This window comes from Stigmatopora argus, chromosome 17 (assembly GCF_051989625.1).
Source record: "Stigmatopora argus isolate UIUO_Sarg chromosome 17, RoL_Sarg_1.0, whole genome shotgun sequence".
Classification (NCBI taxonomy): domain Eukaryota; kingdom Metazoa; phylum Chordata; class Actinopteri; order Syngnathiformes; family Syngnathidae; genus Stigmatopora; species Stigmatopora argus.
In genome coordinates this window covers 12,380,784-12,404,681 of record NC_135403.1, presented here as the reverse complement: position 1 = coordinate 12,404,681, position 23,898 = coordinate 12,380,784, and the positions used below count along the sequence as shown (strand labels likewise).

General features: G+C 44.3%; 2 protein-coding genes and 1 non-coding gene across 5 annotated transcripts; 2 read left to right on the top strand and 1 right to left on the bottom strand.

Moving 5' to 3' along the window:
• The first annotated feature begins 267 nt into the window (after positions 1-267).
• On the top strand, positions 268-18,280 carry smarcd3b (SWI/SNF related BAF chromatin remodeling complex subunit D3b). Of its 3 annotated transcripts, none has more exons than XM_077624335.1 (14): positions 268-712; positions 8,850-9,052; positions 10,087-10,176; positions 11,423-11,465; positions 12,197-12,319; positions 12,384-12,509; positions 12,667-12,762; positions 13,334-13,435; positions 13,505-13,666; positions 14,733-14,830; positions 14,901-15,036; positions 15,100-15,222; positions 16,113-16,214; positions 16,297-18,280. In XM_077624335.1, the coding sequence occupies exons 1-14, from the start codon at positions 701-703 to the stop codon at positions 16,348-16,350; spliced, it is 1,470 nt and encodes a 489-aa protein (XP_077480461.1). In that variant the 5' UTR covers positions 268-700; the 3' UTR covers positions 16,351-18,280. The 3 variants fall into 3 exon arrangements, with proteins under 3 accessions (XP_077480461.1, XP_077480460.1, XP_077480462.1); XM_077624334.1 differs by lacking the exon at positions 268-712 and adding an exon at positions 5,025-5,311; XM_077624336.1 differs by lacking the exons at positions 268-712; positions 10,087-10,176 and adding an exon at positions 5,027-5,311.
• Positions 18,281-18,670: 390 nt separating this feature from the next.
• chpf2 (chondroitin polymerizing factor 2) lies at positions 18,671-23,504 on the bottom strand. Its single transcript, XM_077624330.1, has 4 exons — positions 22,557-23,504; positions 21,037-21,601; positions 20,782-20,964; positions 18,671-20,434 (listed from the first exon to the last, which is right to left on the bottom strand). Exons 1-4 carry the CDS (start codon positions 22,841-22,843, stop codon positions 19,178-19,180), a joined length of 2,292 nt encoding a protein of 763 aa, XP_077480456.1. The 5' UTR covers positions 22,844-23,504; the 3' UTR covers positions 18,671-19,177.
• Positions 20,557-20,628, top strand: trnaq-uug (transfer RNA glutamine (anticodon UUG)). The gene has a single exon. It is a non-coding gene; the product is annotated as a tRNA-Gln (tRNA).
• Positions 23,505-23,898: the final 394 nt, after the last annotated feature.

Genomic DNA, 23,898 nt, shown 5'->3' with positions numbered 1-23,898 from the left:
AAATATGAATCCCTCTGAAATCATCCTGTCAAAAAAGGCAATAAATGGCATCTCATAGCACTGTACTATAAAATTGTAATTATTTTTTTTATTGCTCCTACGGAGAATTGCTGCCTTCACGAACATCGAGTTTTTTGCACACCCTGCATTTTTAACACCCCCTCCCCAAAAAGAAAAAAAAACAGACAGCCTCTTTGTGTCTGCTATTTGAGAATTTAGAGGAGAAAAAAATAGTAGAGGTGTTGCACTGTAGAAAAACCCTGCAGCCAGCAGGGAGACAGAAGAAAAAAAAGAAAAAAGAAAAAAAAAAACGAGCGAGGAGGATAACAATTTGACGACACTCCCTGCCTGTGGTCATTTTTCATCACATCGACTTGACCGTGGCAGACCGCGCCTGCGCTCCTCCTCGCTTCGCTTTCCCCGGCGAGGCTCCAGCGATCCCGGCTGCGTGGCGGCTGCATCCCCGGCGAGCTAACAAGTCGCCGTTTCGGGATGGGGAAGTGAGACACACTCAAGTCTCGCTAGCTTTCTTAGCCTTTCTTTTCTTGCTGTTGTTATTGCTGCTCTTATAAAAAAAAAAGCCGCGAGGAAGTTGAGGAAAAGACGTGACTGGACCGCACCGGACTGGACCGGACCGGACCATTGCACGCATCCGACTCTTGGTGCTGTTGAGCCGGCTGGAAAAGCACTCGCGTAGAGGATGGAGAGAAAGGTAGGGAGCGGATCTTCTTGTTTTTATTTTTATTTTTTTTATTCTGTGCTATTATTAGCACGTTAACGTCGTGTAAAGTACTATTTTTTTCGGATTATTAGTGGGGGATTTTTCAACGTAAAATGGTGGTGCTTTTGGGCCTCGGCTACAGCCGCATAGTGCAAGGAGGCATTAGTGGGGAATTGGGGATGTGGTTGGGGGAGATGTGGGGGTGGTGGGGGGGGGGAGTCAAGCGAGGCGTGTTGGGGGGGGTGCCGGACTAGTTCGGAGTCTGCATCATCGGCCGCTTTGCCATGGCAGCCTCCGAGGCAGATTGTTAACCTTGACTGACGACGGGGAAACGAGACACTTGAACCCCGACAAGGGGAGCCGGAGCCCGGCTAGGAAGGAGGGAGGAGGCGGGGTGGGGGGTTTGGGTCTTTTTTTTTTTTTTTTACCCGGAGCACCTTCCTCCCATCTTATTTTATGCCTCCCCCATCTTGGGAAAAAGTTTCACTAGAGTCGTTTTACTGTTAATTTCATCTTCACTTCCCCATCTAAGATGCTTTTTGACATTTATTTAAAGCATATTTAAGAAAGTCTTGTTTTTTTGCCCTACACGAATGCACATACTGATGGAAATAATATTGGTGGTATTTATGAAGGATGAATGGGAGATTAAAATGCATGCTGTTATCTTTCATTCAAAATTTGGGACATTTAGGTCTTGCTGGTGGACATTTTACGGTATTGTCAGCACGATGGAAGCATCAGGGGTTTATATTAAATGAAACTATTTGACAGTTGGACCCTAGAAAAGAAAATCAGGCATGGTTTGATAATCATAATAACGAACTGGAATACAGTTAAAGCAAATATAGGAAGCCGAGAGGACATTACCAAGTCTTAGTTAGGATGATAAACAAGGATAACTGGGCATTTTATCTTCCTTACAAGCAGAAGTAAAGAAAATGAAAGTTTGGGTACAATAAATTGGCTCAAAAAAATAAAAATACGTATTTCCTCGGGGCCTTTGCACAAATTCTCCCATCAAAACAATCCCTAAACCGTGAAGAACGTCTTATTTGCATCGTAGTTGAGGCTACACAAAAACTGTTTTAATGTATTATTATCATTTAATGACTGAGCCACGTGTGTTGTTGTTGTTTTTTGTTCTATTTAACAATCCTTAAATTTAAAGAAGGAGCTAACATTTTGTAGCTTTTCACGTGAGCGGCCATTTGGGTGCTGATTCATCTAGTTTACGTTCTTGATAGCGTTCCAGAGAGGCTGATTTTATTTTATTTTATAATAATAACTGCGTGGATGTGATTTCAAAGCTGAACCTGCCTCCTTCTCTTCTACTTGGCTTGGTGACTCAGCTTGTTTAAAAAAAAAAAAAAAAGCACTTTAGCGTATAGCCACCTAGGAATCATTTGAGGCCTGGGCTCCCTTCCCAAAAAAGGAGGACGGCGCCATTAGTATGCGAGGCGGCGTCCGTCCCGGGCTGGCTTTTTAAGGGAATCCGTCGAGGTTCCCCCCCCCGACTCGGGGCGCTTGAGTTTCCCCACCTGGAGCGTCAAAGCGCGCCTTTGTTTGCCGCTCTGGCTTTTGTGTTACTTTCAGGCATAAATGGACAATGGGGGCACTTCCCTTCGTAGCGGCGCTGGAATGCGAACCTGCTCAATGGCGCTTGGTTGCCGTGGAAACAAAATGGCTTTCGGGGGGAAAAACTTGCGCGCCATTGTTTTTTGGGGTTGGAATACGAACGGAAATCCAGGTGTCGGCGCCGAACCTGCCAAAAAGCTTGGGAATGAAGTGGTTGGTTAGCTTGACGGATGGTTTTAATTCCATCCGACTCGCCGTACGCTGTAATTTTAGCAGCGGTAACGTCGCTATCATTTCCACGGGCAGATTAGAGATTTGGGGGGATTGAAATAGAGCGCTTTGTAAGCTAATTGCACACGAGTCACCGCGGCTAGCGTCCTCCTACTTGCTCATTTGGTCCGAATTGTTGGAGCGCGTTCTGCTAACGTTGACCCATTTACGTGTCGGATGTCGATAATGCCGGGCAGCCTATATTGTGGACGCGGATTAGCATCCGAGCGCTAGCCGAAAAAATCAGGATGAAGTGATTGACAGCAGTTAAAATCGGTAGACATCAAATTATAGCCCTCCCGGTCTAAGTATATTTATATATACAGAACTGAAATAAACGTTACAGGACAAGGAATAATGACCAGAAAAGCTAAAAAAGTCAATAAAATCACAAGCAAGAGAGTTCCATTTATTTATATTAAAACATTCTCCAGTTTTGTACATTGATTTGAACATGTTGTCAGCTTTTTGAGCTACTGAACGAAACACCCCCATCTAGTGTTGAAGCCCAGAAGTGCAAGAGAACCAAGGCTACACTCAGGTTTCTCGCGCGGGCCATATTTAACGTTTAGCGTTCGCCGTGAGCCAAATAATAACGTCAACTCGTCCGAGCGGCTGCCGGCAGATGAAGCCGTTGCCGTGGCGACGCCAAACAGGAAATGCCCCCAAGCAGGTGACGCTTTGTCCTCCTCAAAATCCCCTGGCCAAAAAACTCCCCGCCGTTCCTTTTCATCCAATGGCTGCAGTTTGTTATTGTGCTCACGTTCGGGGCTGCTTTTTTTCTTGGGGGGGGGTCCCATTTGGGTTTTCCAGGCTTTTGATGGCGGTCCAGGACTTTCTTTTGTGCAAGGTTGGTTTTTGTGTGAAAGCGAGAAGCGGGGGGGGTCTCGGAGTAAATCTTTTTCTCTTGGCCACAACATTAGGTACACCTGCGCGGTATATAATAGCATCTTTTGGACTACTTTACAACACAAATACGAATATATAACACTTTTAAAATTGCCTGGAAAATTGGACGGCTCATTTTTGTATGGGTGAGCAGTGGAACATTTTATTTTAAAAGGTTAAAGGGGTCACCAAATGAGTTAAATGAGGGATATAGAAACCCTTTTTTATCCCCCCCCCCCAAAAAAAAATGTTCTCTTGCAGCTGTCTTTCAAAATGGCGTCTCCCTAGAAAATGGCGAATCCAATCTACCCAAACATTCCTTCCTACCTCCTTCAAACCTCACAATTCTCGACCCTATGAATCTTTAATACTTGTGTATTCTGACCTTGCATGTCCATTCCTTTAGCTCTTGCTCCCCCTGTCGGTCACCTGAGAGCATTACTCTTCCCGCACGACCCCCAACCGAACATTAGCATTAGCTAGCGAGGGTCCGGCAAGGGCATACTCAACTGACGAATGACTTTTCCCACTGTTTGCCGCTTCAAAATATCTAAAAAAATAATGTAGGAAAATAGCTGCAGTACACATGTTTTAGGGACAGGTGTCGCCAAAGAGACAAAATAGTTTTTACGGGCCGTGTACTAATTTTCGAATCGCTTGAAGAGTGTCTGAGGTTTTTTTTTTGGGCGGGGGGGACATTTTGTCGCTGTTTTCCGTGAAGGAAGATGAGTGGACGGGGGTGACGTACGCGGATCCTCGCCTCCTTTGTCATTGAAATACCCTTATGAATATTTCAAGCGTCGGATTTGACGGGGGGATCGGGGCTGGGGGGAGGGACGCTTTGGTCTGGAAAGCGCGCCAATGCACGTTTGGAGGCCAAAATCGGACTGGAAAATGCAATAAAACGCTTTGCAATTATTAAAAGGTTGAAATTGTCCCGGGCAACTATTTTTAACTCATCGACTGCCGGCTCACGCTTATAGTATTTTTTACATAGTGTGCGCTGTGATAGTTAGCAGTGAAAATGTGAGTTCAAAAGTTTGTTCATTGGCCCCCCTCCCAGCCAAAACGTCTATCTCCGCCAATGGACGCCAATGCAAAACGACAAAATATTCCTCTTCTGAACAGACGTCCAATCCATTGGCCCCTCCCATTTCGACATCTATCTCCATCCACGGCGGCAAACTACCGCATCCCTTTCTTTTTTGGGAGGCGCACGCGTGACCTCCGACCTCCGACTCGGTCAGCGGCCAATGCCGCCCCCCCCTCCTCCTCCGCGTCTCATCTTTTTTTTCCCAGCTTCCCCGCCGCATGCCGCATGTCCTCTTATCTCAGCAGCGGAATGCAACGCAACAGCTGTGCGATGGGGGGAGGCTGGCTCAATCCCCCCCTAGCCGACCCCCACGGCAGGCAGAAAGAGGAGCAGCCAGCCAGCCAGCTCCAGTCTCCCCCCCCCTCGTCTCCCTCGCCTCCCTCTCTCTCTCCCTCTCTCTCTCTTTGGAAGCGACATTCCGAGCTCCTGAAAGGCAACTTAAAAGTGTAACGGACGCACACGAGCGAGCGGCTCGGTGGGGAAAGGAGGGAGAGAAAGAGAGAGAGAGAGAGAGACGGAGAGAAAGAGGGAGGAGGGAGGAGAGCCAGAAGGAGGAGGGAGGAGGAGGAGGAGAGCACAAAGAGAAGGAAAGTGGAGCAGGGGAGGGGAACCGGAGGCTGGCGAGGGAAAGACAAAAGAAGGAGCGATCGGCGGCGGCGGTGGCGGCGGCGGGACCGCAGCAAATGGCCACGGAGGAGACGGCGGGGGGAGCAAGGAAGGCCACCAAGAGCAAACTCTTTGAGTTCCTGGTCCATGGGGTGGTGAGTGCCATCGCCCATTCGCCGCCCACTGGCTGATTCGCTCGTCATTGAAAGCCGCCGGCGCCGTCCCCGCCGTTGTCGTACGTGTGGCCATGTGAAGGTTATTGCCGGCCCCCCCTCCTCCTCCTCCTCCTCCCCCGGACGGGAAAACGGAGGGGATGGCGATTGACGGCGCCGAAAGACCCAACCGGCCGGCTTCCCCATCTTTGAGCTAGCGTGCTGGGGGCACGCGGGGATGCTAGGCGGGTCGGGGGGGGAGGAAAATCACCGCGAGGGGAAGAAGGGGGACCCCCGGCGTAAGGTCGGCGGACGTTAACGGAGGCCAGGCGGCGCGGAACAATCGCTCCATTCATGTGCGAAATGTCAGGTCGCGGATACGCGCGGGAGCTTGCCGTGACTGTTGGTAAAGTGCGTGTGCATGGGTGTGTGTGTTTTCGGTCTGTGTGTGGTTTTTTGGAGGGTTTGGCTGGTTGGTGACCTGCGCAAAGTGGCATCAAAAGTTTTCAGACGACAAAAGGCTACTTTTTCAAGCTAAAGGTCTTTAATGGGCTTGCCCAAAGTACTGATATATTAAAACCTAATTCATCTATTTAAAGTAACTTTTACTCACTAATGTACAATGATCATTTAAAGATATTTTCATACCTAATATTTCCTTACTCATAACATTGTATTTATCAAGTTTGCAATGATATATTATTGACAATCAAGTATTATTTGACTAAAATGCCTCCATCAGATAAGTCTACACACCCCCGTGAAATTTTAATTCGTGAAAAAAACGACTACTTCCTGTTTGCACAAGTGTGCACACCCCTGTAAAATCATTTCATCGACCAGGAGAGACATTCCACCCATTTAACGTTCGTTTGTGGACGTCGACGAGTTAAAAATAGCGTAATAAAAGACTATTTCGAGTGGGCGGGGCTTACGGCAAACCGTCACTTTATTCCATCGGGAAAGCGGAAATCTAAATCCTGACCGCCAGCTGAAAAATAAACATTCACACTCTTCTACGTGATTTTTTTTTCCTTATCCGAAGCGTTTTCGGGAGGGTCGGAGTCTGGCAATGGTCCGGCTGGCCCTCCTTGCCTCTTCATCAAGGTTAATTGGTCCACGGGGCGGGGAGGGGTCATCAATCAGCCTCGCCATTGTTGCCCAAAGCGACGGCGCCGCCGTAATGAGCGCTCACGCCAAAAGACGCGATAGCTCATCCCGTCGGCGCCGCCGCGTGAATCCCACGTCGACGATTAGCGGAATGGGAACGCCGTGGACGATTTTTATCGGATTTTGGTGGGACTAGAACGTCGGAACTCTGTGAGGGGTTTTGTTAAGTGGCTGCTTGAATTTGATTGGTTCGCTCGTTGGATGCAAGGTGGAGGCTAGTGGTGGAGCTTTTGTTTTAATGGAATTATGAAGGGTTTAAAAAGAAAGAAGGAAATTTAAGATTGGGGAAAAAAATGGAAATTAAGAAATTTGGAGGTGATTTTTTTTATATTAAAATTTAATTAATTGTATAAACAAAGCAATTTATGGGATTTAAAAAAAATGGAAATTAAGAAATTTGGAAGTGATTTTTTAAATATTAAAATATAATTAATAATTGTATAAACAAAGCAATTAATGGGATTTTTTTGTGTTTAAAAATGTAAATTAAGAATTTTGGAAGTTATTTTTTTTATATTGAAATTTAATTAATAATTGTATAAACAAAGCAATTTATGGGATTTTTTGTTTAAAAAAATGGAAACTAAGAAATTTGGAAGTATTTTTTTAAAATTAAAATATAATTAGTAATTGTATAAACAAAGCAATTTATGGGATTTTTTTGTTTAAAAAGATGGAAATTAAGAAATTTGGAAGTGATTTTTTTAAATATTAAAATATAATTAATAATTGTATAAACAAAGCAATTTATGTGAATTTTTTTGTTTAAAAAATGGAAATTAAGAAATTTAGAAGTGATTTTTGGTGAGTATATATATTGCATTGGATTGGATAATTTTATATACAATACATAATAGAAAAAATTGTAGTGATTTAAATTAATGAAACAATTGCTTCTCCAAAATGAATTGCTATTCTGATTTTTTTACCGTTACATGCTTCAATGTTACTTCTAACATAATACCATGAATGAATGCAATTCACAGCTGTTGAAAAACGAGCGGAACATTTGGAAGTGGGCGGAGCTAAAGGCCAAAAAAGTCCAAATCTCCAGCGACATTGGTCAGACATTTGAGACCAATAACGAGGTCAATTTATCTCACACGCATGCCGCCAACGTTTCAGATTGCTATCTCCTTAAAACTAACCCCGCCCCCTCCTAAAAAAAAACTTGCCGCTCCGAAACTCCATCGAAAAAAGCGTCACATGTTCAAAGTCCTCAAAAGTGACGACATTTGAAACGGCAGGAAAAAAAAAACAAGAAGCGTTGGCGTTGTTTTCATCCTCCTCCGCTTCCTCGCTAACCCCGAACCCTCAAAGCCCCGCCTCCCCCCGGCCGCCGAACGTGATTGACGGCGACGCCTGTTCGTGCTTCAGATCAGCTCCATCTTTTGTCAGCGCCTTTGAATCCCGTCGCCGTTCCACTCATCAAAAAAAGGCCGTTTTTAGTCGCGTTTGGTGATATTTTGGGCACGTGCCTCTCCCGGTTCGCTTGTTTTGCGACACGTGACTTTGTGGACAGTCTAAAGATCGCGGGGGACTTTGAAAAGCGCAAACATGACGGGAAAACAATCAAAAAAATTGGACGATTCGTTCCCACCTTCCACCAAAAACATCATTTTCTAAAATGGCTAATCTGGCGTGTTTTTTCGTTTGATGGTTATTATTCGGGTGAGGTTTGACGGAGAATTGCCTTTTTGTGTCAGAGCTTTACTTCTACAAATCTAATCCCCTAATCCTCATAAAAACAGTCTTCTTGTGGGTGTCTTGGATTGGAGCTCCTCTTGGATTTTGCTCTTTGAGGCTCTTTTTGTGGGTCCGAAATGATGGATAAGACCACCAAACTTCATGCCATGGGGTGGAAAACATGTCGGGGTGATTTATTTTCTTTTCTTCTCAAGGGAAAGTTGGGTGTCCATCAAAATAGGAGGCCTGGAATTCCCCCAAAATGAAAAACTTGTCATTTTTTGCCACTTTTTGTGCATTGTGTCACTTTTTAAAGCGTGGGCAGGCGCTGATTACTTTTCCAACCCATCGGGGGGCATGTTAGGAGTCCATCCCAGCAGGTCTGAAAATGGCCGACTTCCTGTTTGTGGGGCTTTTTTGCTTCGTCTCAAACTCGACCCCAAAATGTCCGACTTTCCCCGCAGTTGCCCGTTTACGCGTTAGCAAAGTGCGCGCAGGTTCTCTTCGGGACGCAGCTGTTGCCGCGGGAGGGGTGGGCGGGCGCAGGTGAACGCCTCGCCCCCCCCCCCCCCCCCGTCCCTGCCAGTTGTCCCCGGTCGTCAAGAAAGATTTGGGCGCGTGGTTTGCTTTGGCGCCGCCGGGTGAAAAATGAGCGCTAACGTCACGTCACGGGTTTCGTCCCCAGCGTCCCGGCGTGCCGTCCGGGGCCAGGATGCCCCACCAGGGAGCTCCCATGGGCCCCCCCGGCCCGCCGTACGGAGGCAACCCGGCGGTGCGCCCTAGCCTGCCCTCGCCGGCCATGGAGGCGGGGCGAAAGAGGCCCGCGCCATCCCAGCAGGTCCAGCAGCAGCAGCAACAGCAGCAGGCCGTCCAGAACCGGACCAGAAAGTGAGTTCCGATCGGGGCATTGGGGCGCCGTGTCGCCTCAAAATTAAGGCGCTAGTTTGGTCGCTCAATTACGTTAGCGTACGTTTATTCATTTTGAAGTAGCTTTTAGCATTTTGTGGCGCCGAAGTACTGTTTTTAAGAATTATATATACATGGAGTAAATGTTTTTGTTAGCAACGTTGCATTTTAATTCGAATTTGCCAAGCCAAAATGTGGCTTTTTTAAAAAATTAATAAGCCCAATTAATATAAATGTCAATTGCCAATGTAGTGGATATTTATGATTTTACATTTGAAATTGATTGAGTTTGAAGGATTTATTTCGAATTTATTAATGCAAATAACAAAAACATTTGAGGGATTTGTTTTACAATGCACAAATAATGTGATTGAATAAATTAAAATATGTTTCTCCCTTGAAATAAAGAAAATGTGAAATACATACTAATCATGTCACCAAGAAAAATCATCACACTAAATGATATTCCTAAATTGATCCTTACAAGCGTTAAGACAATCCATAAGTTCAAATACTAAAAATACCACAAATAAATCCAATTTTCTATGGCGATTTTCCCTGACTTCCGTTTGTCTGTTTTTTTTTTTTGGCCTTGAAGTGGCTCGTCAAGAGAAAACTGAAAGTTGCCCGGCAACGGCGTTGCCAAGTCGACCGCATCCTGCTTTTCCATCCAAATTCTTCAACGTCCAATCCGTTGGGATTGGGAGGGGCTAACTAGTACTCGGTCGCCAACAGGTAGTCTGTTGACATCAAGAAACTACATCGAAGTGACTTGAGGTGGTTTATTTGGACAAAAGGTGGACTTTGGTGCCACCTATTCGCCTTTGGCTACAAAGGAACTACGTTCCAGTGAGTTGAGGAGTATCAATTAGAGCGAAAGAGTACTTGGTCAAACTCATTTTTGACTTCATGGACCTAAAATGGCCACTTAAACGAGTTTTGGCCTCAATTAGACCTTTCCAAAGCCCCGCCCCCAAGCGCCCCCCACCCCCCTAACGAGTGACCCCGATCCCCAGGAAGCCGCTGGGATTCCCGGGAGCCGGCGAGATGGCGGCGAGGCCAACGGACGCGAGAGAGCCGCAATCCGATCCCTCGCTCGGATCCAAGTAGGACGCTCGCCCGTTCTGCCGCATGTCCCCCCCCTCCCCCGCCACCGTCCCCCGCAAAACCTGGCAACCTAAAATCCCTCCCCCCCACTACACCGGCACAAATTCAACAATAGCGCCACCTATCTCCCTCCCTGACTCCTCCCCCCTTTCCCGAATGACAGGATCTGACTTGCGGTAGCTTTAGTGGTCGCTGCATGTTTTGGACTTGGACTGGAGCATGGCATGATGGGAAAAATGGTTCCAATTCAAGACTAGTGGCTTTTAGGAGGGTAAAATAAAATGTCCTACCGTTTTTGTCCCGCTCCGTAGACGTTGACGGCGATAGGCGTCCAATCCATTTCACCTGGAAGAACGTCAATTGTCAGTTAGTTCAATAATTATAGTAATTACATAAATATGGTCCAATATGATCGTTAAAAATTGCCAAAAATAACATCTAAAAATGTTTTTTTATTAGACTTTTAATTTTGTTTTGGTTGCCTCCAGTACAATTTTAAAAAATGTTACCTGAATTATAGTAAGATATAATATTTAAACAAAAATTTCAAATGTTATATACCAGCACTTGAATAGCATTCATTAAAGCAGCATTAGCTAATGCTAACATAAAACATATATTGTAAAATATTTAATTGACTCTAAAACAATAAAAACACAAAATGTAAATACATTTTTTATATCAAGCAAATATGACTTAAGTGTCAGATTCAACAAACTCTAATGTATAATAACTACTTCCCCACAAAATGAAAAAAAATTAAAATACATGATAAACCCACTGAATAAATCTAAAAATAGTGATTAAACATGACACCCAACAAATGAAAATCCAAATATCCCTGCCAACTCTTCCAGTCCCCCAAAATGGGACGCCTATCGCAGCCAATAAGCTGGTCAACTAAAACTAGCTTTGGTTCCTGTATTAAAAAAAACAAAAAAAAAAACAAAACTAACCAGGTTTGCCACTTTCTACAACGCCAAGCCCCATTTTTTGGACGCAATTGCATGAATTTAATGCAACAACGAATCCGAACCCGAGACGTTTTGTTCCCCGTCCAATGACGTCCGGGCATTTTTTTTCCGGCCGGGTTCTCTCCAGGTGGACGTCGTCATTTATTCGGGACGTGCGCAGCTGGGACGCTGGATGTGGCCCAGCGTTTTAGCAGATGGGCCGGGCGCTACGCTAACAGTCGCCATAGTAACATGCTCCCCTTTTTTTCTCTTCACTCTTCTTTCTCTCCAGTGCAAAGAGGAGGAAAATGGCGGACAAGATCCTGCCGCAAAGGGTGAGGCCATTTTTCTTTTATTTCGCATGACGACATCGGGATTTTTTGGGAGGTTTGGGGGTTAGGGTTAGGGGTGGGGGGGATGTGGGAACAATGGAGGCGTCCATTTTTAAAGCCTTATTTGTATTCTAGCTGTGAAGGGATGGTTTAAACTCACTGGCTGCCATTTTGAGAGATAGACGTCCAATCCATGGGACGTGGGAGGCTGGCAGCCGATGAACGTTGGTTCATTCGCTTGGATTGGACGTCTACTAGAGACAAACTCATTTCAATTTACAGTTGAATGATGATGTCAAGGTTTGGATTTTAACAGGCAGTGTATGGCAGCTTTAAACTAACGTGGCTAATTTGCGGGTTAGTTTTCATCATGGGTCCTAGAGACTTTTTGGTGTGGAATGTAATGATAAACATGTCCACCGATTTTGGTGTCAATCGGTGGAATGGGCGCCGGGGGCTGAATTTTTTTCTTACAGGCCCCCTTTCTATGAAATAGAAATGGAATGGCTCCTTCAAAACAAAATAGCCGACTTCCTGTTCGTTTTTCAGGATGCGTCCTTGAGACTTTTTTGTGCATTTGGTTACGATAGACATGTCCACCAATTTTGATGTCAATACATTAAACGGCTGGCGGGGGCTGCATTTTTTTCCTAAAAAAATGTTGCAACTGGATTAATTTTCCCAAGCATTTTTTTTAAATGACCATAAATGAAACCCTGCCCCCACCTTTTCAGATCCGCGAACTCGTCCCCGAGTCCCAGGCCTACATGGACCTCCTAGCATTCGAGCGCAAGCTGGACCAGACCATCATGCGCAAGCGGGTGGACATCCAAGAGGCGCTGAAAAGACCCATGAAGGTAAAACAAAAGCCCGGTCAGCTCCCCTTGCCCCGCCTTACATCTTTAACCCCGCCCCCTTTAGCAACAAAAGCGTAAACTGAGGCTGTACATCTCCAACACCTTCAACCCGGCGCGGCCCGACGCCGACGACTCGGACGGCAGCATCGCGTCGTGGGAGCTGCGGGTGGAAGGGAAACTTTTGGACGACGTGAGTAAGGCCGCAAAAATGCGAGAGGGGGGCGGGGCAAAAGCTGCTCTTTACATTAGCGCCAGGGAGCGTCTGCAAAGTCAAAATGGGCGAGGGAGTCGAAATGGAGTTGGATTTTGTTGGATTTATTTTAAATTTTAGTTTTTTTTTTGTTCAGCCGGGCAAGCAGAAGAAGAAGTTCTCGTCCTTTTTCAAGAGTCTGGTGATCGAGTTGGATAAAGATCTTTACGGACCTGACAACCACCTGGTGGAGGTCAGTAAAAAATAAAATAAAATAAAATTACATTTAAAAAAAGGTCAAAATGAAAGTTGAATATGAAAAGATGCTCTTCGTTTAAATTGATTTGAACGACAAATTGCATTGGAAAATACATTATTAACTTTATTTTCATCATTCCTTCAAATTTAGGACATTTAGATGATAGTTTGTGAATGACCATTCATTTAGTTTATCATGTAACCTTACTTGAAATGTATCATCATTTATTTCATGTTCTTTTGTGTACTTACCGTTTCCAAGTCATAATTCCAATTGTCTTTAAATAAGAGTATTTGACTAAATTCAATTAATGCTAACAAGAAATATAAGGTTAACACTAAGCGATATTTTTGTAGTTAGCCATATACTTTCCATTCCTAAATGAAAACATCTTTTTTATTTGATAGTAAAGTGGTGCCTCTACTTACAAAATTGGCTCCACAACTTTTTTCGTAACTTGAAACGTTCGTAAGTAGAAGTGTACTTCATACGTAAATAGAGGTACGACTGCGCTACAAACATTGATATTTAAATATGATTAAAATATTCCCTTTTTTTCCCCCAGTGGCATCGCACTGGCACCACGCAAGAAACGGACGGCTTCCAGGTCAAGCGCCCCGGGGACGTCAGCGTGCGCTGCACCCTGCTGCTCATGCTGGACTACCAGGTGAGGACGCCGCCGGGCTAAGCGGGCGCTAACCGTGGAGCTAACCGGAGGCTAAACGCTTGCCCCCAGCCCCCCCAGTTCAAGCTGGACCCCCGGCTGGCGCGCCTGCTGGGCATCCACACGCAGACGCGCTCGTGCATCATCCAGGCGTTGTGGCAGTACGTCAAAAGCAACAAACTTCAGGACTCGCACGACAAGGAGTACATTAACTGCGACAAGTACTTCCAGCAGGTACGCCCATATCATTACATTAATTATGAGTTATTACCGAAGCCAGTTATTCGTCAATGTACCGTGTTTTCACGACTATAAGACTGCACATTGTTTATTATTGGACTAAGTAGAAATGTAAATACATTGAGGTTGATGTAAAAAAAAAAACGATTTAACAGAAATTTATCCATTTGCTATAGGCCACGGGTGTCAAAGTGGCGGCCCGGGGGCCAAATCTGGCCCGCCGCATCATTTTGTGCGGCCCGAGTCAGTAAATCATGAGTGGTGACTTTCAGGATCAAATTCAAATGAAGATTATAGATGTATATTATCTTTCCCGATTTTCCCCTTTTTAAATCAATAATTGCAATTTTTTATCCATTTTTATTTCTTTTGGTGTTTTTAGGTCAAAAGGCATTTGGGAAAATCTAAATATAAGTGAATAATTGAATATAATTTTAAAAAAAATGTTTCCGTTTGAAATGAAAACCAAATTATTAGATGTTTTCCCTTACTAAGAAAAAAAAGTTCAAATAAACAGTTTTATATCTATAAAAAACTGAATATTTAGGGCTTTTGATACAGTTCTTATAATCCAATAAAATAAAAAAAATCTAAATGTTATATCTAAAATGGTCCGGCCCACATGAAATATATAATATTTAGATATTTTTTTTATATAAATGGATTAAAAGAACTGGATTAAAAGCCCTGAATATTCCGTTTTTTATAGATCTAAAACAATGTTTATTTTAGTTTTTTTATATATTTTTAGATTTTACAAAATGATTTTTGAACTAAAAACACAGAAAATGGATTAAAAAATGACAATTATTAATTTAAAAGGGGGAAAATCAGGAAATGTAATATACATCCATACTCTTCATTTCAATTTGATCCTAAAACAGAAAGTCGGCACTCATGATTGACTTTCCCGGGCCACACAAAATGATGCGGCGGGCCAGATTTGGCCCCCGGGCCGCCACTTTGGCACATGTGATATATAATAATACATCAATTGCAATGGAATGAAATATATCAACCAAAAATGTAAATAATAATAGGGATCTCCTTTTTTTTGCAGATCTTCGACTGCCCCCGCCTCAAGTTCTCGGAGATCCCCCAACGTCTGACCAACCTGCTGCTGCCCCCCGACCCCATCGTCATCAACCACGTCATCAGGTACCGTCCGACATTCTCGCCATTTGTCCACGTCCGTGACAATAAAGCCCCCGACCGTCCCCTCCCTTAGCGTGGACCCCAACGACCAGAAGAAAACGGCCTGCTACGACATCGACGTGGAGGTGGAGGACCCCCTGAAAAGCCAGATGAGCAGTTTTCTGCTGTCCACCGCCAACCAGCAAGAAATCGCCACGCTGGATAACAAGGTGAGGAAGAAAAGGATTGGCTTGGAACGCCCAGAACTGAACGGTATTCTTCTTCTGGGCCAGATCCACGAGACCATCGAGTCCATCAACCAGCTGAAGATCCAGAGGGACTTTATGCTCAGCTTCTCTCGGGATCCCAAAGGCTACATTCAGGACTGGCTCAAGTCGCAGAGTCGAGATCTCAAGGTTTAAAAAAATTGCTATTTTTTCTTATTGCTTTGCTTTCCAACCAGAATCCAATAATTAAAAAAAAAAAAAAAATCAAAGTATATTACAAAAATAGATACAAAGAGACAGAAGTGGGGAAAAAAGAATAGAAATAAACATTGAAGCCGTAATTAAAAAAGACAAATGCTATACAGTCAAATATAAAAATAGATCAAATCAACCGAAGAGAAAAAAAAATATTAAAAAAAAAAATCAGGGGAAAGAGATGTTTTTATAATAAAATGAAAAAGAATAATATTATATATTAATCCAAAAAAATATTTTTTAAAAATCAGAGGAAAGGGATGTTTTTATAATAAAATGAAAAAGAATAATATTAGATATTAATCCAAAAAAATATTTTAAAAAAATCAGAGGAAAGGGATGTTTTTATAATAAAATGAAAAAGAATAATATTATATATTAATCAAAAAAATATTTTAAAAAAATCTGAGGAAAGGGATGTTTTTATAATAAAATGAAAAAGAATAATATATATTAGTCAAATAAATGAATGAAATGAAAACATGTATGAAAGTGCGGAAAAAAAAGAATATTTAAGATATTTTATATATCGAGCTATAAAATTACTAAATAAACAGTGACTTGTTTAAATCCATTTTTAAAATTAAAACAAATTTGGAATGCAAAGGGAAAAAAATGTGCACCTGATATCTAGAAATATCAAATAAAACTAGTCTACCACCATTACACAAGTCCAACAATAAACCCTGTCCATGTTATTTTAAGCTAACGGTCCTTTAGCCAAACAAGCTAATCTCCAAATCTGCCCATAAAGGCCAAAATGGCCATTTTTCCTGCACTCTTTTCCTTCTCCCTTCTCAATCCGTCGTCTCCTTTTGTCCCAGCTGATGACGGACGTGGTGGGCAACCCCGAGGAGGAGCGCCGGGCGGCGTTCTACCACCAGCCCTGGTCCCAAGAAGCCGTCTCCCGCTACTTCTACTGCAAAGTGAGCCCCCCGTTCGCCTTCCGTCCAATCGCCGTCCCCTCTTTTTCCCCCCATAATGATCACCTACTTTGTCCGCATTCAGATCCAACAGAGGCGACAAGAACTGGAGCAGGCTTTGGCGGTCCGCAACACTTAGACGCGCAACCGCCGAGGCCGTGGAGCTAAATAACCAAAATACGAGGGGCTCGCTGGGGGCACCGTTAAGATGAGCGTTGAAAATTTAAACACTCGACATACACACACAAAAAAGGCATTTTTCGTGGGAAAAAAAGGGAATATTTGAAGTATTAGTGCCACAGAGACTGGATTTGAGTTTTTACTTCCGCAATCAAAAGGCTTCCAAAGTGCGGCGTTATGCAAAAATTGCGGTTTTCGAAACTCCTCGTTTGCCAAAGCGTAGAAACGGACGCAAAAGTGTTTTTTGTCGCGGCGCTAGAAAAAATCGTTTAGTCTTTTGTTGTCGTGTGATGAACTTCACGTTAAAACGTGCTCGTTACGCCGTAAAAAATGCGCGATTATGGATTTTTTTTTTGAATGTCATGTTTTTTTTTGGTTTATTATTTGACGTCGTTTTGCGTCAAAAGAGGAGAAATGCGTCATTTACAAGTTTACGTTAAAACCGGGTTTTTGTCAGTATCCTGTTAAAATGTAAAACTGTCACACAGCAACGTTTTATTGTGAAAAATCAATGGGGAAATTTCAAAATTTCCTGTTTGGCAATGTAGCAATTTTCACCGTTTTTTTAGGGTACGTGTACATTACAAACGTTCCGTTTTAAATTAACTTTTTTTTAAAATTCCACGTGAATTTCCCATTTCATAAAATTGAAATATTTTCTTTTATTTAACCGAATGCGGAAGTCAATCTTGCGTTTTAACCAATACAAACGTAATCACATGACAAACAAATGAATTCTGGTGTCAGAATTTTTATCAAAACGGTCAAAACAAGCTGGAGTTTTATTTGATTTTTTACTTTTCGTCTATATGCTAACATAGCAAGCTCGAAAACCCGGGTTTTGTCTTTTTGCGGGTGTTCTTTTAATCATCGGGAGATGTGAATGTAAATATAGTTGCGTCAGAAGGCTACTTTTCAACGGAAAGTACTTTTCATGGACTCAACATTTTTGTTTTTTTATGAAGGATGACACTTACCTTTTAAGTGGGCGTTTTCCATGAAGTTTTCTGTTGGAACATGGCTGACGCTCTTTGTTTTTTTTGTTTTTTGTTTTTGCACTGTGCTGTAAAATGTCCGCCTTTTATCTTTCACAGGTGGCACATCACATTCACTCTTCTTCACTTTGGCCTATGCATGTTCTGTGAATCAAACAATAGATGTAAATATATAAATACACACACATACAGTACGGGCGCTTGACACGATTGGTCAACACGTGTTAAGGGTCCTCGAGGGTCAGACTCAAAAGAAAATGAGAACTAAAAAAACCTTCCTTAACATTAAAAAAATGATTTACAGTTGTATTTGTTTTCCTCAAATGCAACTGAAATGGCATTATGAGTTTTTAGCTTCCAAAAGAAACAACTTTATCCTGGTTTGTTTACATTTTTGTCACTTTTTCACCACAAAACTATGTCAATTTTAAGAGTTTATTTTCATTTTAGTGTGACCCTCTCAGTTCGTTGAAACAAAAAAAAAGCCTTTTGTAAGTTTTTTGCCAAAAATAACATAATGAGCAACCAGCAAAGCAGTTTAACAGTGTTTTTTCTTACCTTGGTCAATTTAGAGTGGAAGACTTAGTCGTCTTGTAGTTCATTTTCCAATAGTTTATAGTCATTCGGCTGCTTTCTAGCGCCGTCTTGTGGAGCTGAGAAGACTTGCAGCGTCTCTTGACAAAATGTTCTCAAACGTGTCTGCTCGCTCTTGCATGTTTTTCGTTTTCTAAGCGAGGCTGCTTTTCACTTGTGTTTAACACTAAAAAAACGATGACTTGATATTAAAAATACAAAATTAAAAAAAGAGGAGAAAAAGGGACAATAGCTGTGACCCTGCGTGACGGACTGGATGTAAATAAAGAAGCGCTTGCCAAAGTTTGTAAATGCCACAAACGTGTTGCTCATCTTTGTCTGTTCTTCTTATTGTATTTATTGTTTATTTATAATTATTTAGTGTGTTTAATTCATAAATACCTGTTTCTATAAGGATGTTCGTGGCGTCCTCAATATTTAAACGGCTGTATTTAATTACCAGACGGAAGTGACGCACCGGAAACGAGTTGGTGTCATGGTAACGCACACAAGCTAGCATTGATGGACGACTTTCCACATGGCTAATGTTACATTTTCCGCCCCTAAGGGAACACCCTACCTCGATTAAAAGCCCCCTTTCACAAACCTTGTAGTGAAGTGAACCTTTCACGTTTGTTTTTCCGAAGCTGACGCGATGTCGAAGGTTGGAGAGAAGAATTTGCGTTGCAAACAAGAAAGTCAAGACTCCCCTACTTGTACAATAATGCATTTTATTTCAAACTGACCCAACAGTTGGACATTAAAACACGTAGCACCAATATAACACTGAAAATAAAACTTTTAATAACTCTTTGAATTGTATTTCTCTTAAAAAAATACCCTCAAGTTTGAAAACTAAAGCACGTTTAGCCCAATTGTTAAAAACTACCGCGTAATGACGCCATCTTTGGACAGACTCCCAAATTGACACTGTTCAAACAATGAGTCAAACTTTGCCCAATAATAAATCGATAAGACACACTCCCTAAACAAACACGATGCTACATTTTTCTGACGGGTTTAGCGAGGGTAAATGTGTTGTGATAACAAAAGAAACTAAGAGAATACTTACTATTAACGGTAACAAAGGCAGTCAACGGTTTGTTTCCGGAATAACTTTACAACTTGAGGACTAGAACGACTCGCGTTATCTGGCCGCCACTTTCAATTCAAGTCACATAAATACATGGGGCTCCCGAGCGCTAATATTCCCGCGCGCTACATGGCGTTAGCCTGCTCCTGCTCGAACAGCGCCAACGCCAGGTGGGATCTGGACCCGAGTCCCTCCAGGTTGCTGAGCACGCAACGGTGGTAGATGTCCTCGCTAAAGCGCGGGTTGCACTGGCGCAGGGCGTACTTCTGGACCAGCGCCGGCTCCACGGCGCGGAAGACGTGCAGTCCCGAGTAGCGCACGAAGACGTCGTACACGTCCATGCTCTCCAGCAGCTCCTCGTTGTCCAGCGCGTCGGCCGCCATCTTGGTGCGGGTGCTCATGTAGTCGGTGTTGTAGAAGCAGGCCTCGTCGAAGACGCGCCGGTCGAAGTGGCCGTCCCGCAGGGAGTCGGCGTTGGTGGAGGCGGAGGGTTGCTGGACCAAGGCCGGGCTGAACTCCTGGAAGTGGATGGGGAAGAAAACCTGCCAGCTGCTGATGGCGTTCATCCGGCAGCGGTTTAGAAAGTCGCCGTTGACTTCGGTCCACACGCTGGTCAGGAAGAAAAGCGTATCCAGCGGGTGCTTCTTGGAGATCACGTCCATGAGCTTGACCTGCGACGGCACTTCCGTCTTGACGCTGATCCACGGGATCTTCACGTCCGGGTAGCGCTTCTCGGCCTCGCCCACGGCCGCCTTGGCGCCGGCGAACACGTCCTCCCGGCTGACGCGCTGGGCCTCGAACGGGTCGTAGACGAAGAGCACGGTCAGCAGGGCGTTGTCGTGCGTGTCCAGCACGTTGGCGGCGTACGTGTCCAGGAAAGCCGCCACGTGCTCGCGTTCCTGCGCCGTGACGGGCAGGATCAGCTGCACCCGGGTGGCCTCGGTCACGTAGGGCATGGGGATGATCTCCACGGCGCTGAGCGGACGTAGCAGGTGGACCCGTTTGGCGATGACCTGGCTGTGGCCCTTCTGGGTGTAGGCGTCCACGGCCAGGTCCAGGATGTACTCCATGCCGCGGGTGGGGTCGAAACGCCGGTAGCCGTTGAGCAGGCGGCGTTTGAGGAAGCGCAGGCGAGGCTGGTAGCGGGCGTTGAGACGCTCCAGGGCCAGCTCCAGCACGTCGGATACGTCCACGCGGTCGGCGCCGCGCAGCTCGCATTTGGGCGAGCCGTCTACGCAGGAGTGGATGTGTTCTTCCGTGAAGTAGTCCCAGTTGAGGACCTCGAAGCGGGTGCGCGGCTTGAAGGGGGAATTGATGCCCACCGGCCATGTCAGGCTCGCCGGGCCTTCCGGCGTCGACACGCTCAGGTTGCTAATCTGCATCTGCGCGAGCACAAATGGGGGTGGGGTGGTTATTTTATATTTTTATGTAGTTTATGTAGCGAGGCAGTGGCCTTATTTGAATTTTTGGCAGATTAAACATGGTGACAGGGATTAAGTGTCGTGGTTCCATGGTGTAATGGTTAGCACACTGGACTTTGAATCCAGCGATCCGAGTTCAAATCTCGGTGGAACCTGATTTTCATTTGGCATTTAGAGAAAAAAAATCCTTTCTACTTTAAATTAAAACCCAAAAATCACATTTTAAATTAAATGAATGAGTGGAAAGACTTCTTTTTTTTTTCAGTGGAAAATTATTCCTTAGATGGCTACTGCCACTCCAATCTTACCTGTATCTCCTCTATATGCAAGTAGGTCCAATCCAGCTCCAGCTGACTGAAGCGCCTGTGCAAGCGATACATGAGGTTGGGCTCCGACACGGGATGCACGGTGAAGGCCTTCTTAAACTCCACGCTGTCTTCCCGTTCCGGGTCGGCGTTCTTGCCCTGCTCGAAATAGCGGTACCTCATCTCCTACAGGGACGCATCAAAAACGTTTTAAACGTCCGCTCGCCCTTCGTCCGACAGACGCCGGCGGTCGGTCACCTGGTGGACCTCCACGCAACTCAGCCCCAGGTAATCGATGATGCAACGCCCCAGCCACTCGTCCGGCCGGACGCTGAGAATGTCGTTACGGCAGGCGTCCAGGTGAGGCTGGAGACGCGCCAGCAGGCTGCGCGACAACAGGTAGCCGTAGCCGCCGTGGCAGTAGCGCGCCTTCTCTTCGCCGCCGATGAACTCCTCGGCCCGACCCATGTAGACGTCCCCCCCGGCGCTGAGGTGCTCGGCCAGCCGGATCAGCCGCCGCGCCTGCATGTACGTGTCGTCCTGCGCCAACAGGAACCAGTCGTAGTCGGCGCCGTGCTCCCGGTGCAGGTGGCGCACCGTTTCGTACATCAGCCAAACGGGGCGGTCGTCCCCGTGCGCCACCACCGTCATGCCGTGGGGGACCTTGGGGCTGCGTAAGCCCGTGAAGAAGAAGGTGCGTGGGAAGTGGTGGGCTACCGTGCGGTTCACCGCCACCGCCAACGTGTTGAGGGTGGCGCGGGAGGTCAGCACGCCCACCAGGAGGCGCTCGCGGATGCCCAGCTCGGTGTGGATGTAGCGGGTTCTGGTCGGGGAAATTAAGAATTGTTTAGCGTGGCGTCATGGTGTTCGTTAGTGGCGGTGCGCGGGACGTGCATTGTCGTCAATGGCAGCGAAAGAGTTCAAATTGAAGAAAAAATGCGATTTTTTTTTTTCCACCAAAAATCCAAGTATTGAGTTTAGCATTGGTTGGTAGGATCAAATTAAAATGAAGAGTATTGATGTATATTAAATTTCCTGATGTTCCCCCTTTTAAATCAATAATTGTATTTGGATAATTTTTTTATCCATTTTTTTCTGTTTTTAGTTCAAAAATCATTTCGTAAAATCTAAAAATATATTTAGCTCAAATAAACATTGTTTTAGATCGATAAAAAAATGAATATTCAGGGCTTTTAATCCAGTTCTTTTAATCCATTTATTTAAAAAAATCTCAATATTATATCTAAAATGGTCCGGCCCACATGAAACCGAGTTGACGTTAACACCCTTGATTTAAGAAATGTGATTTATCAAGGTATAAAATAAACAGTGACTTGTTTAAAACCATTTTCAAAATAAAAACAAATGAAACCATTTGGAATGCAAATGTTGCATTTTGGCGTTTTATTGTATTATTTTTGCTAGTTTTCGGATTGACATCGGGGGACGCCGTACAGTCAAGTTCACAATCATGTATCCTTTACTGATGTATTTTATCATTTAATTTTATTGCAGTTCATATCCAAATACAAAAACATACACAAAAGCAATCGCAATTCTGTTTTTGCGTACACGCCGAGTTTCAAAACTGTTAGTCGACCTGATCCTGTGGACCGGTGGCCCGCGTCCTGGCCTCGCGCTTTACATTTGACACCTGCAATCTTGCTAAGGTGTCAAAGTTCCTGCTTGTCATCACCTCAACTTCTTTGATGACCTCATCGGTGACATCACGTGATGCCATCGCCCACCTGCCAGTGTTAAAAAGGACGTGAACTCACCTCAGTACTTTCTTGTGCTGCTGGTTGGGGTCCTTATTATAAGGTAAGATACGAGGCTGGAAGTCGTCGTGGCCACCCTCTCCTCTCCCACCATCCCCGGCGTTCCTCTCCACATCCCCCCGACCCAGGTAGAGCTTCCCACCCTTGGCTATCCTCTCCCCGCAGACATCGTCCGAGTCCAACCGAGTCCACGACACCATCAGCAGGCTCAGGCTGCATCCCAGGGACAGCCCGAGGATCAGGGGTAAAGCGGGTCGGAAGAGGGCCAGGAACGATGAAATCCGCATGGCTATTCCCCCCCACAAAAATGACCACCCACCCAAAAATTGCAACTACCGCACGTACATTTAGACGGAACGACGTACAATGGAGCCAGTGTTAAAGAACACACGTTCTATTTTGTCAATTCAAGCATCTACGCGTATTTTTTTGGGTGTATCTCTTATCGAGTTCATCTATGATAAGAATCCTATATAAGAGTCGTTAAAACCGTTATTATCTAGTCATATCTTAACTTACTTTAACATCATGTTGGCCCGAAAAAATCACCACCACATTTAACATTAACACGTCGCTCATTTTTTTTCCACGAGATAAGAATAAATATGAAATACCCGTATAAAATACCTTTTCAACAAAATAAACTAATAAATGTCCGGGAGACAGGCTAGCATGCTAGCAGCATCACTAATGATTCAAACTATGTCCTGCCTTTTAACGGATTTTCCTCCGAATTAAACATATTTCATCCATGACGTCCTTAAACGAAGTCTATCTTGATGATCCACGTCGTTCCTCCCTTTTTTTTTTTTTTACATTTCTTGCTGCCACTTCCTCCGGGTGCCCCTCCTCATTTCTCACCGAGCGTCGTGGCTCTTTTGCCGGGGATGCCAGTCTCGGAGTGTCGCTGTTTAGAATACTTAAAAACCTAAACATGTAATACGAACATATTTTATAAACATCACAATTGTATGAAATAATCATAAGGCAGTGTAATTTGTTGTATTTTTTCTTTAATCTATTTTGTATTATGTATTATTTTTAACTGTAGTCCTGTGATAAAGGGGGCGGAAACATTTTTCTTCTTGTATTGGTTTAAGCGGTGGACAAACAACTTTTTGGCTCAGTACCGCCACCTTCCGAAAATGTGCCATAACCCCAGTCCTACCACTAAATATACATACGTATATTTAAAAAATAAATATAAATAACAATACATAACTAATATATACATGTAAAACGCATGAATTAAATAATTACATACCATTGACAGTGATGGACAATTCTAACGGCGTTAATTTTCAACCATGAATACATTTATTAGCTGCCATTGACAGCGAAA

Bases quoted from the DNA above. Each gene is read 5' to 3' on its own strand.
- smarcd3b (XM_077624334.1), top strand. From the start codon at position 5,234: ATGGCCACGGAGGAGACGGCGGGGGGAGCAAGGAAGGCCACCAAGAGC. The intron at 12,320-12,383 runs GTAAAACAAAAG...CGCCCCCTTTAG, and splicing joins CGCTGAAAAGACCCATGAAG to CAACAAAAGCGTAAACTGAG. The intron at 15,223-16,112 runs GTTTAAAAAAAT...CTTTTGTCCCAG, and splicing joins CGCAGAGTCGAGATCTCAAG to CTGATGACGGACGTGGTGGG.
- chpf2 (XM_077624330.1), bottom strand. From the start codon at position 22,843: ATGCGGATTTCATCGTTCCTGGCCCTCTTCCGACCCGCTTTACCCCTG. The intron at 21,602-22,556 runs GTGAGTTCACGT...TTCCCCGACCAG, and splicing joins CAGCACAAGAAAGTACTGAG to AACCCGCTACATCCACACCG. The intron at 20,435-20,781 runs GTAAGATTGGAG...GTGCTCGCGCAG, and splicing joins TGCATATAGAGGAGATACAG to ATGCAGATTAGCAACCTGAG.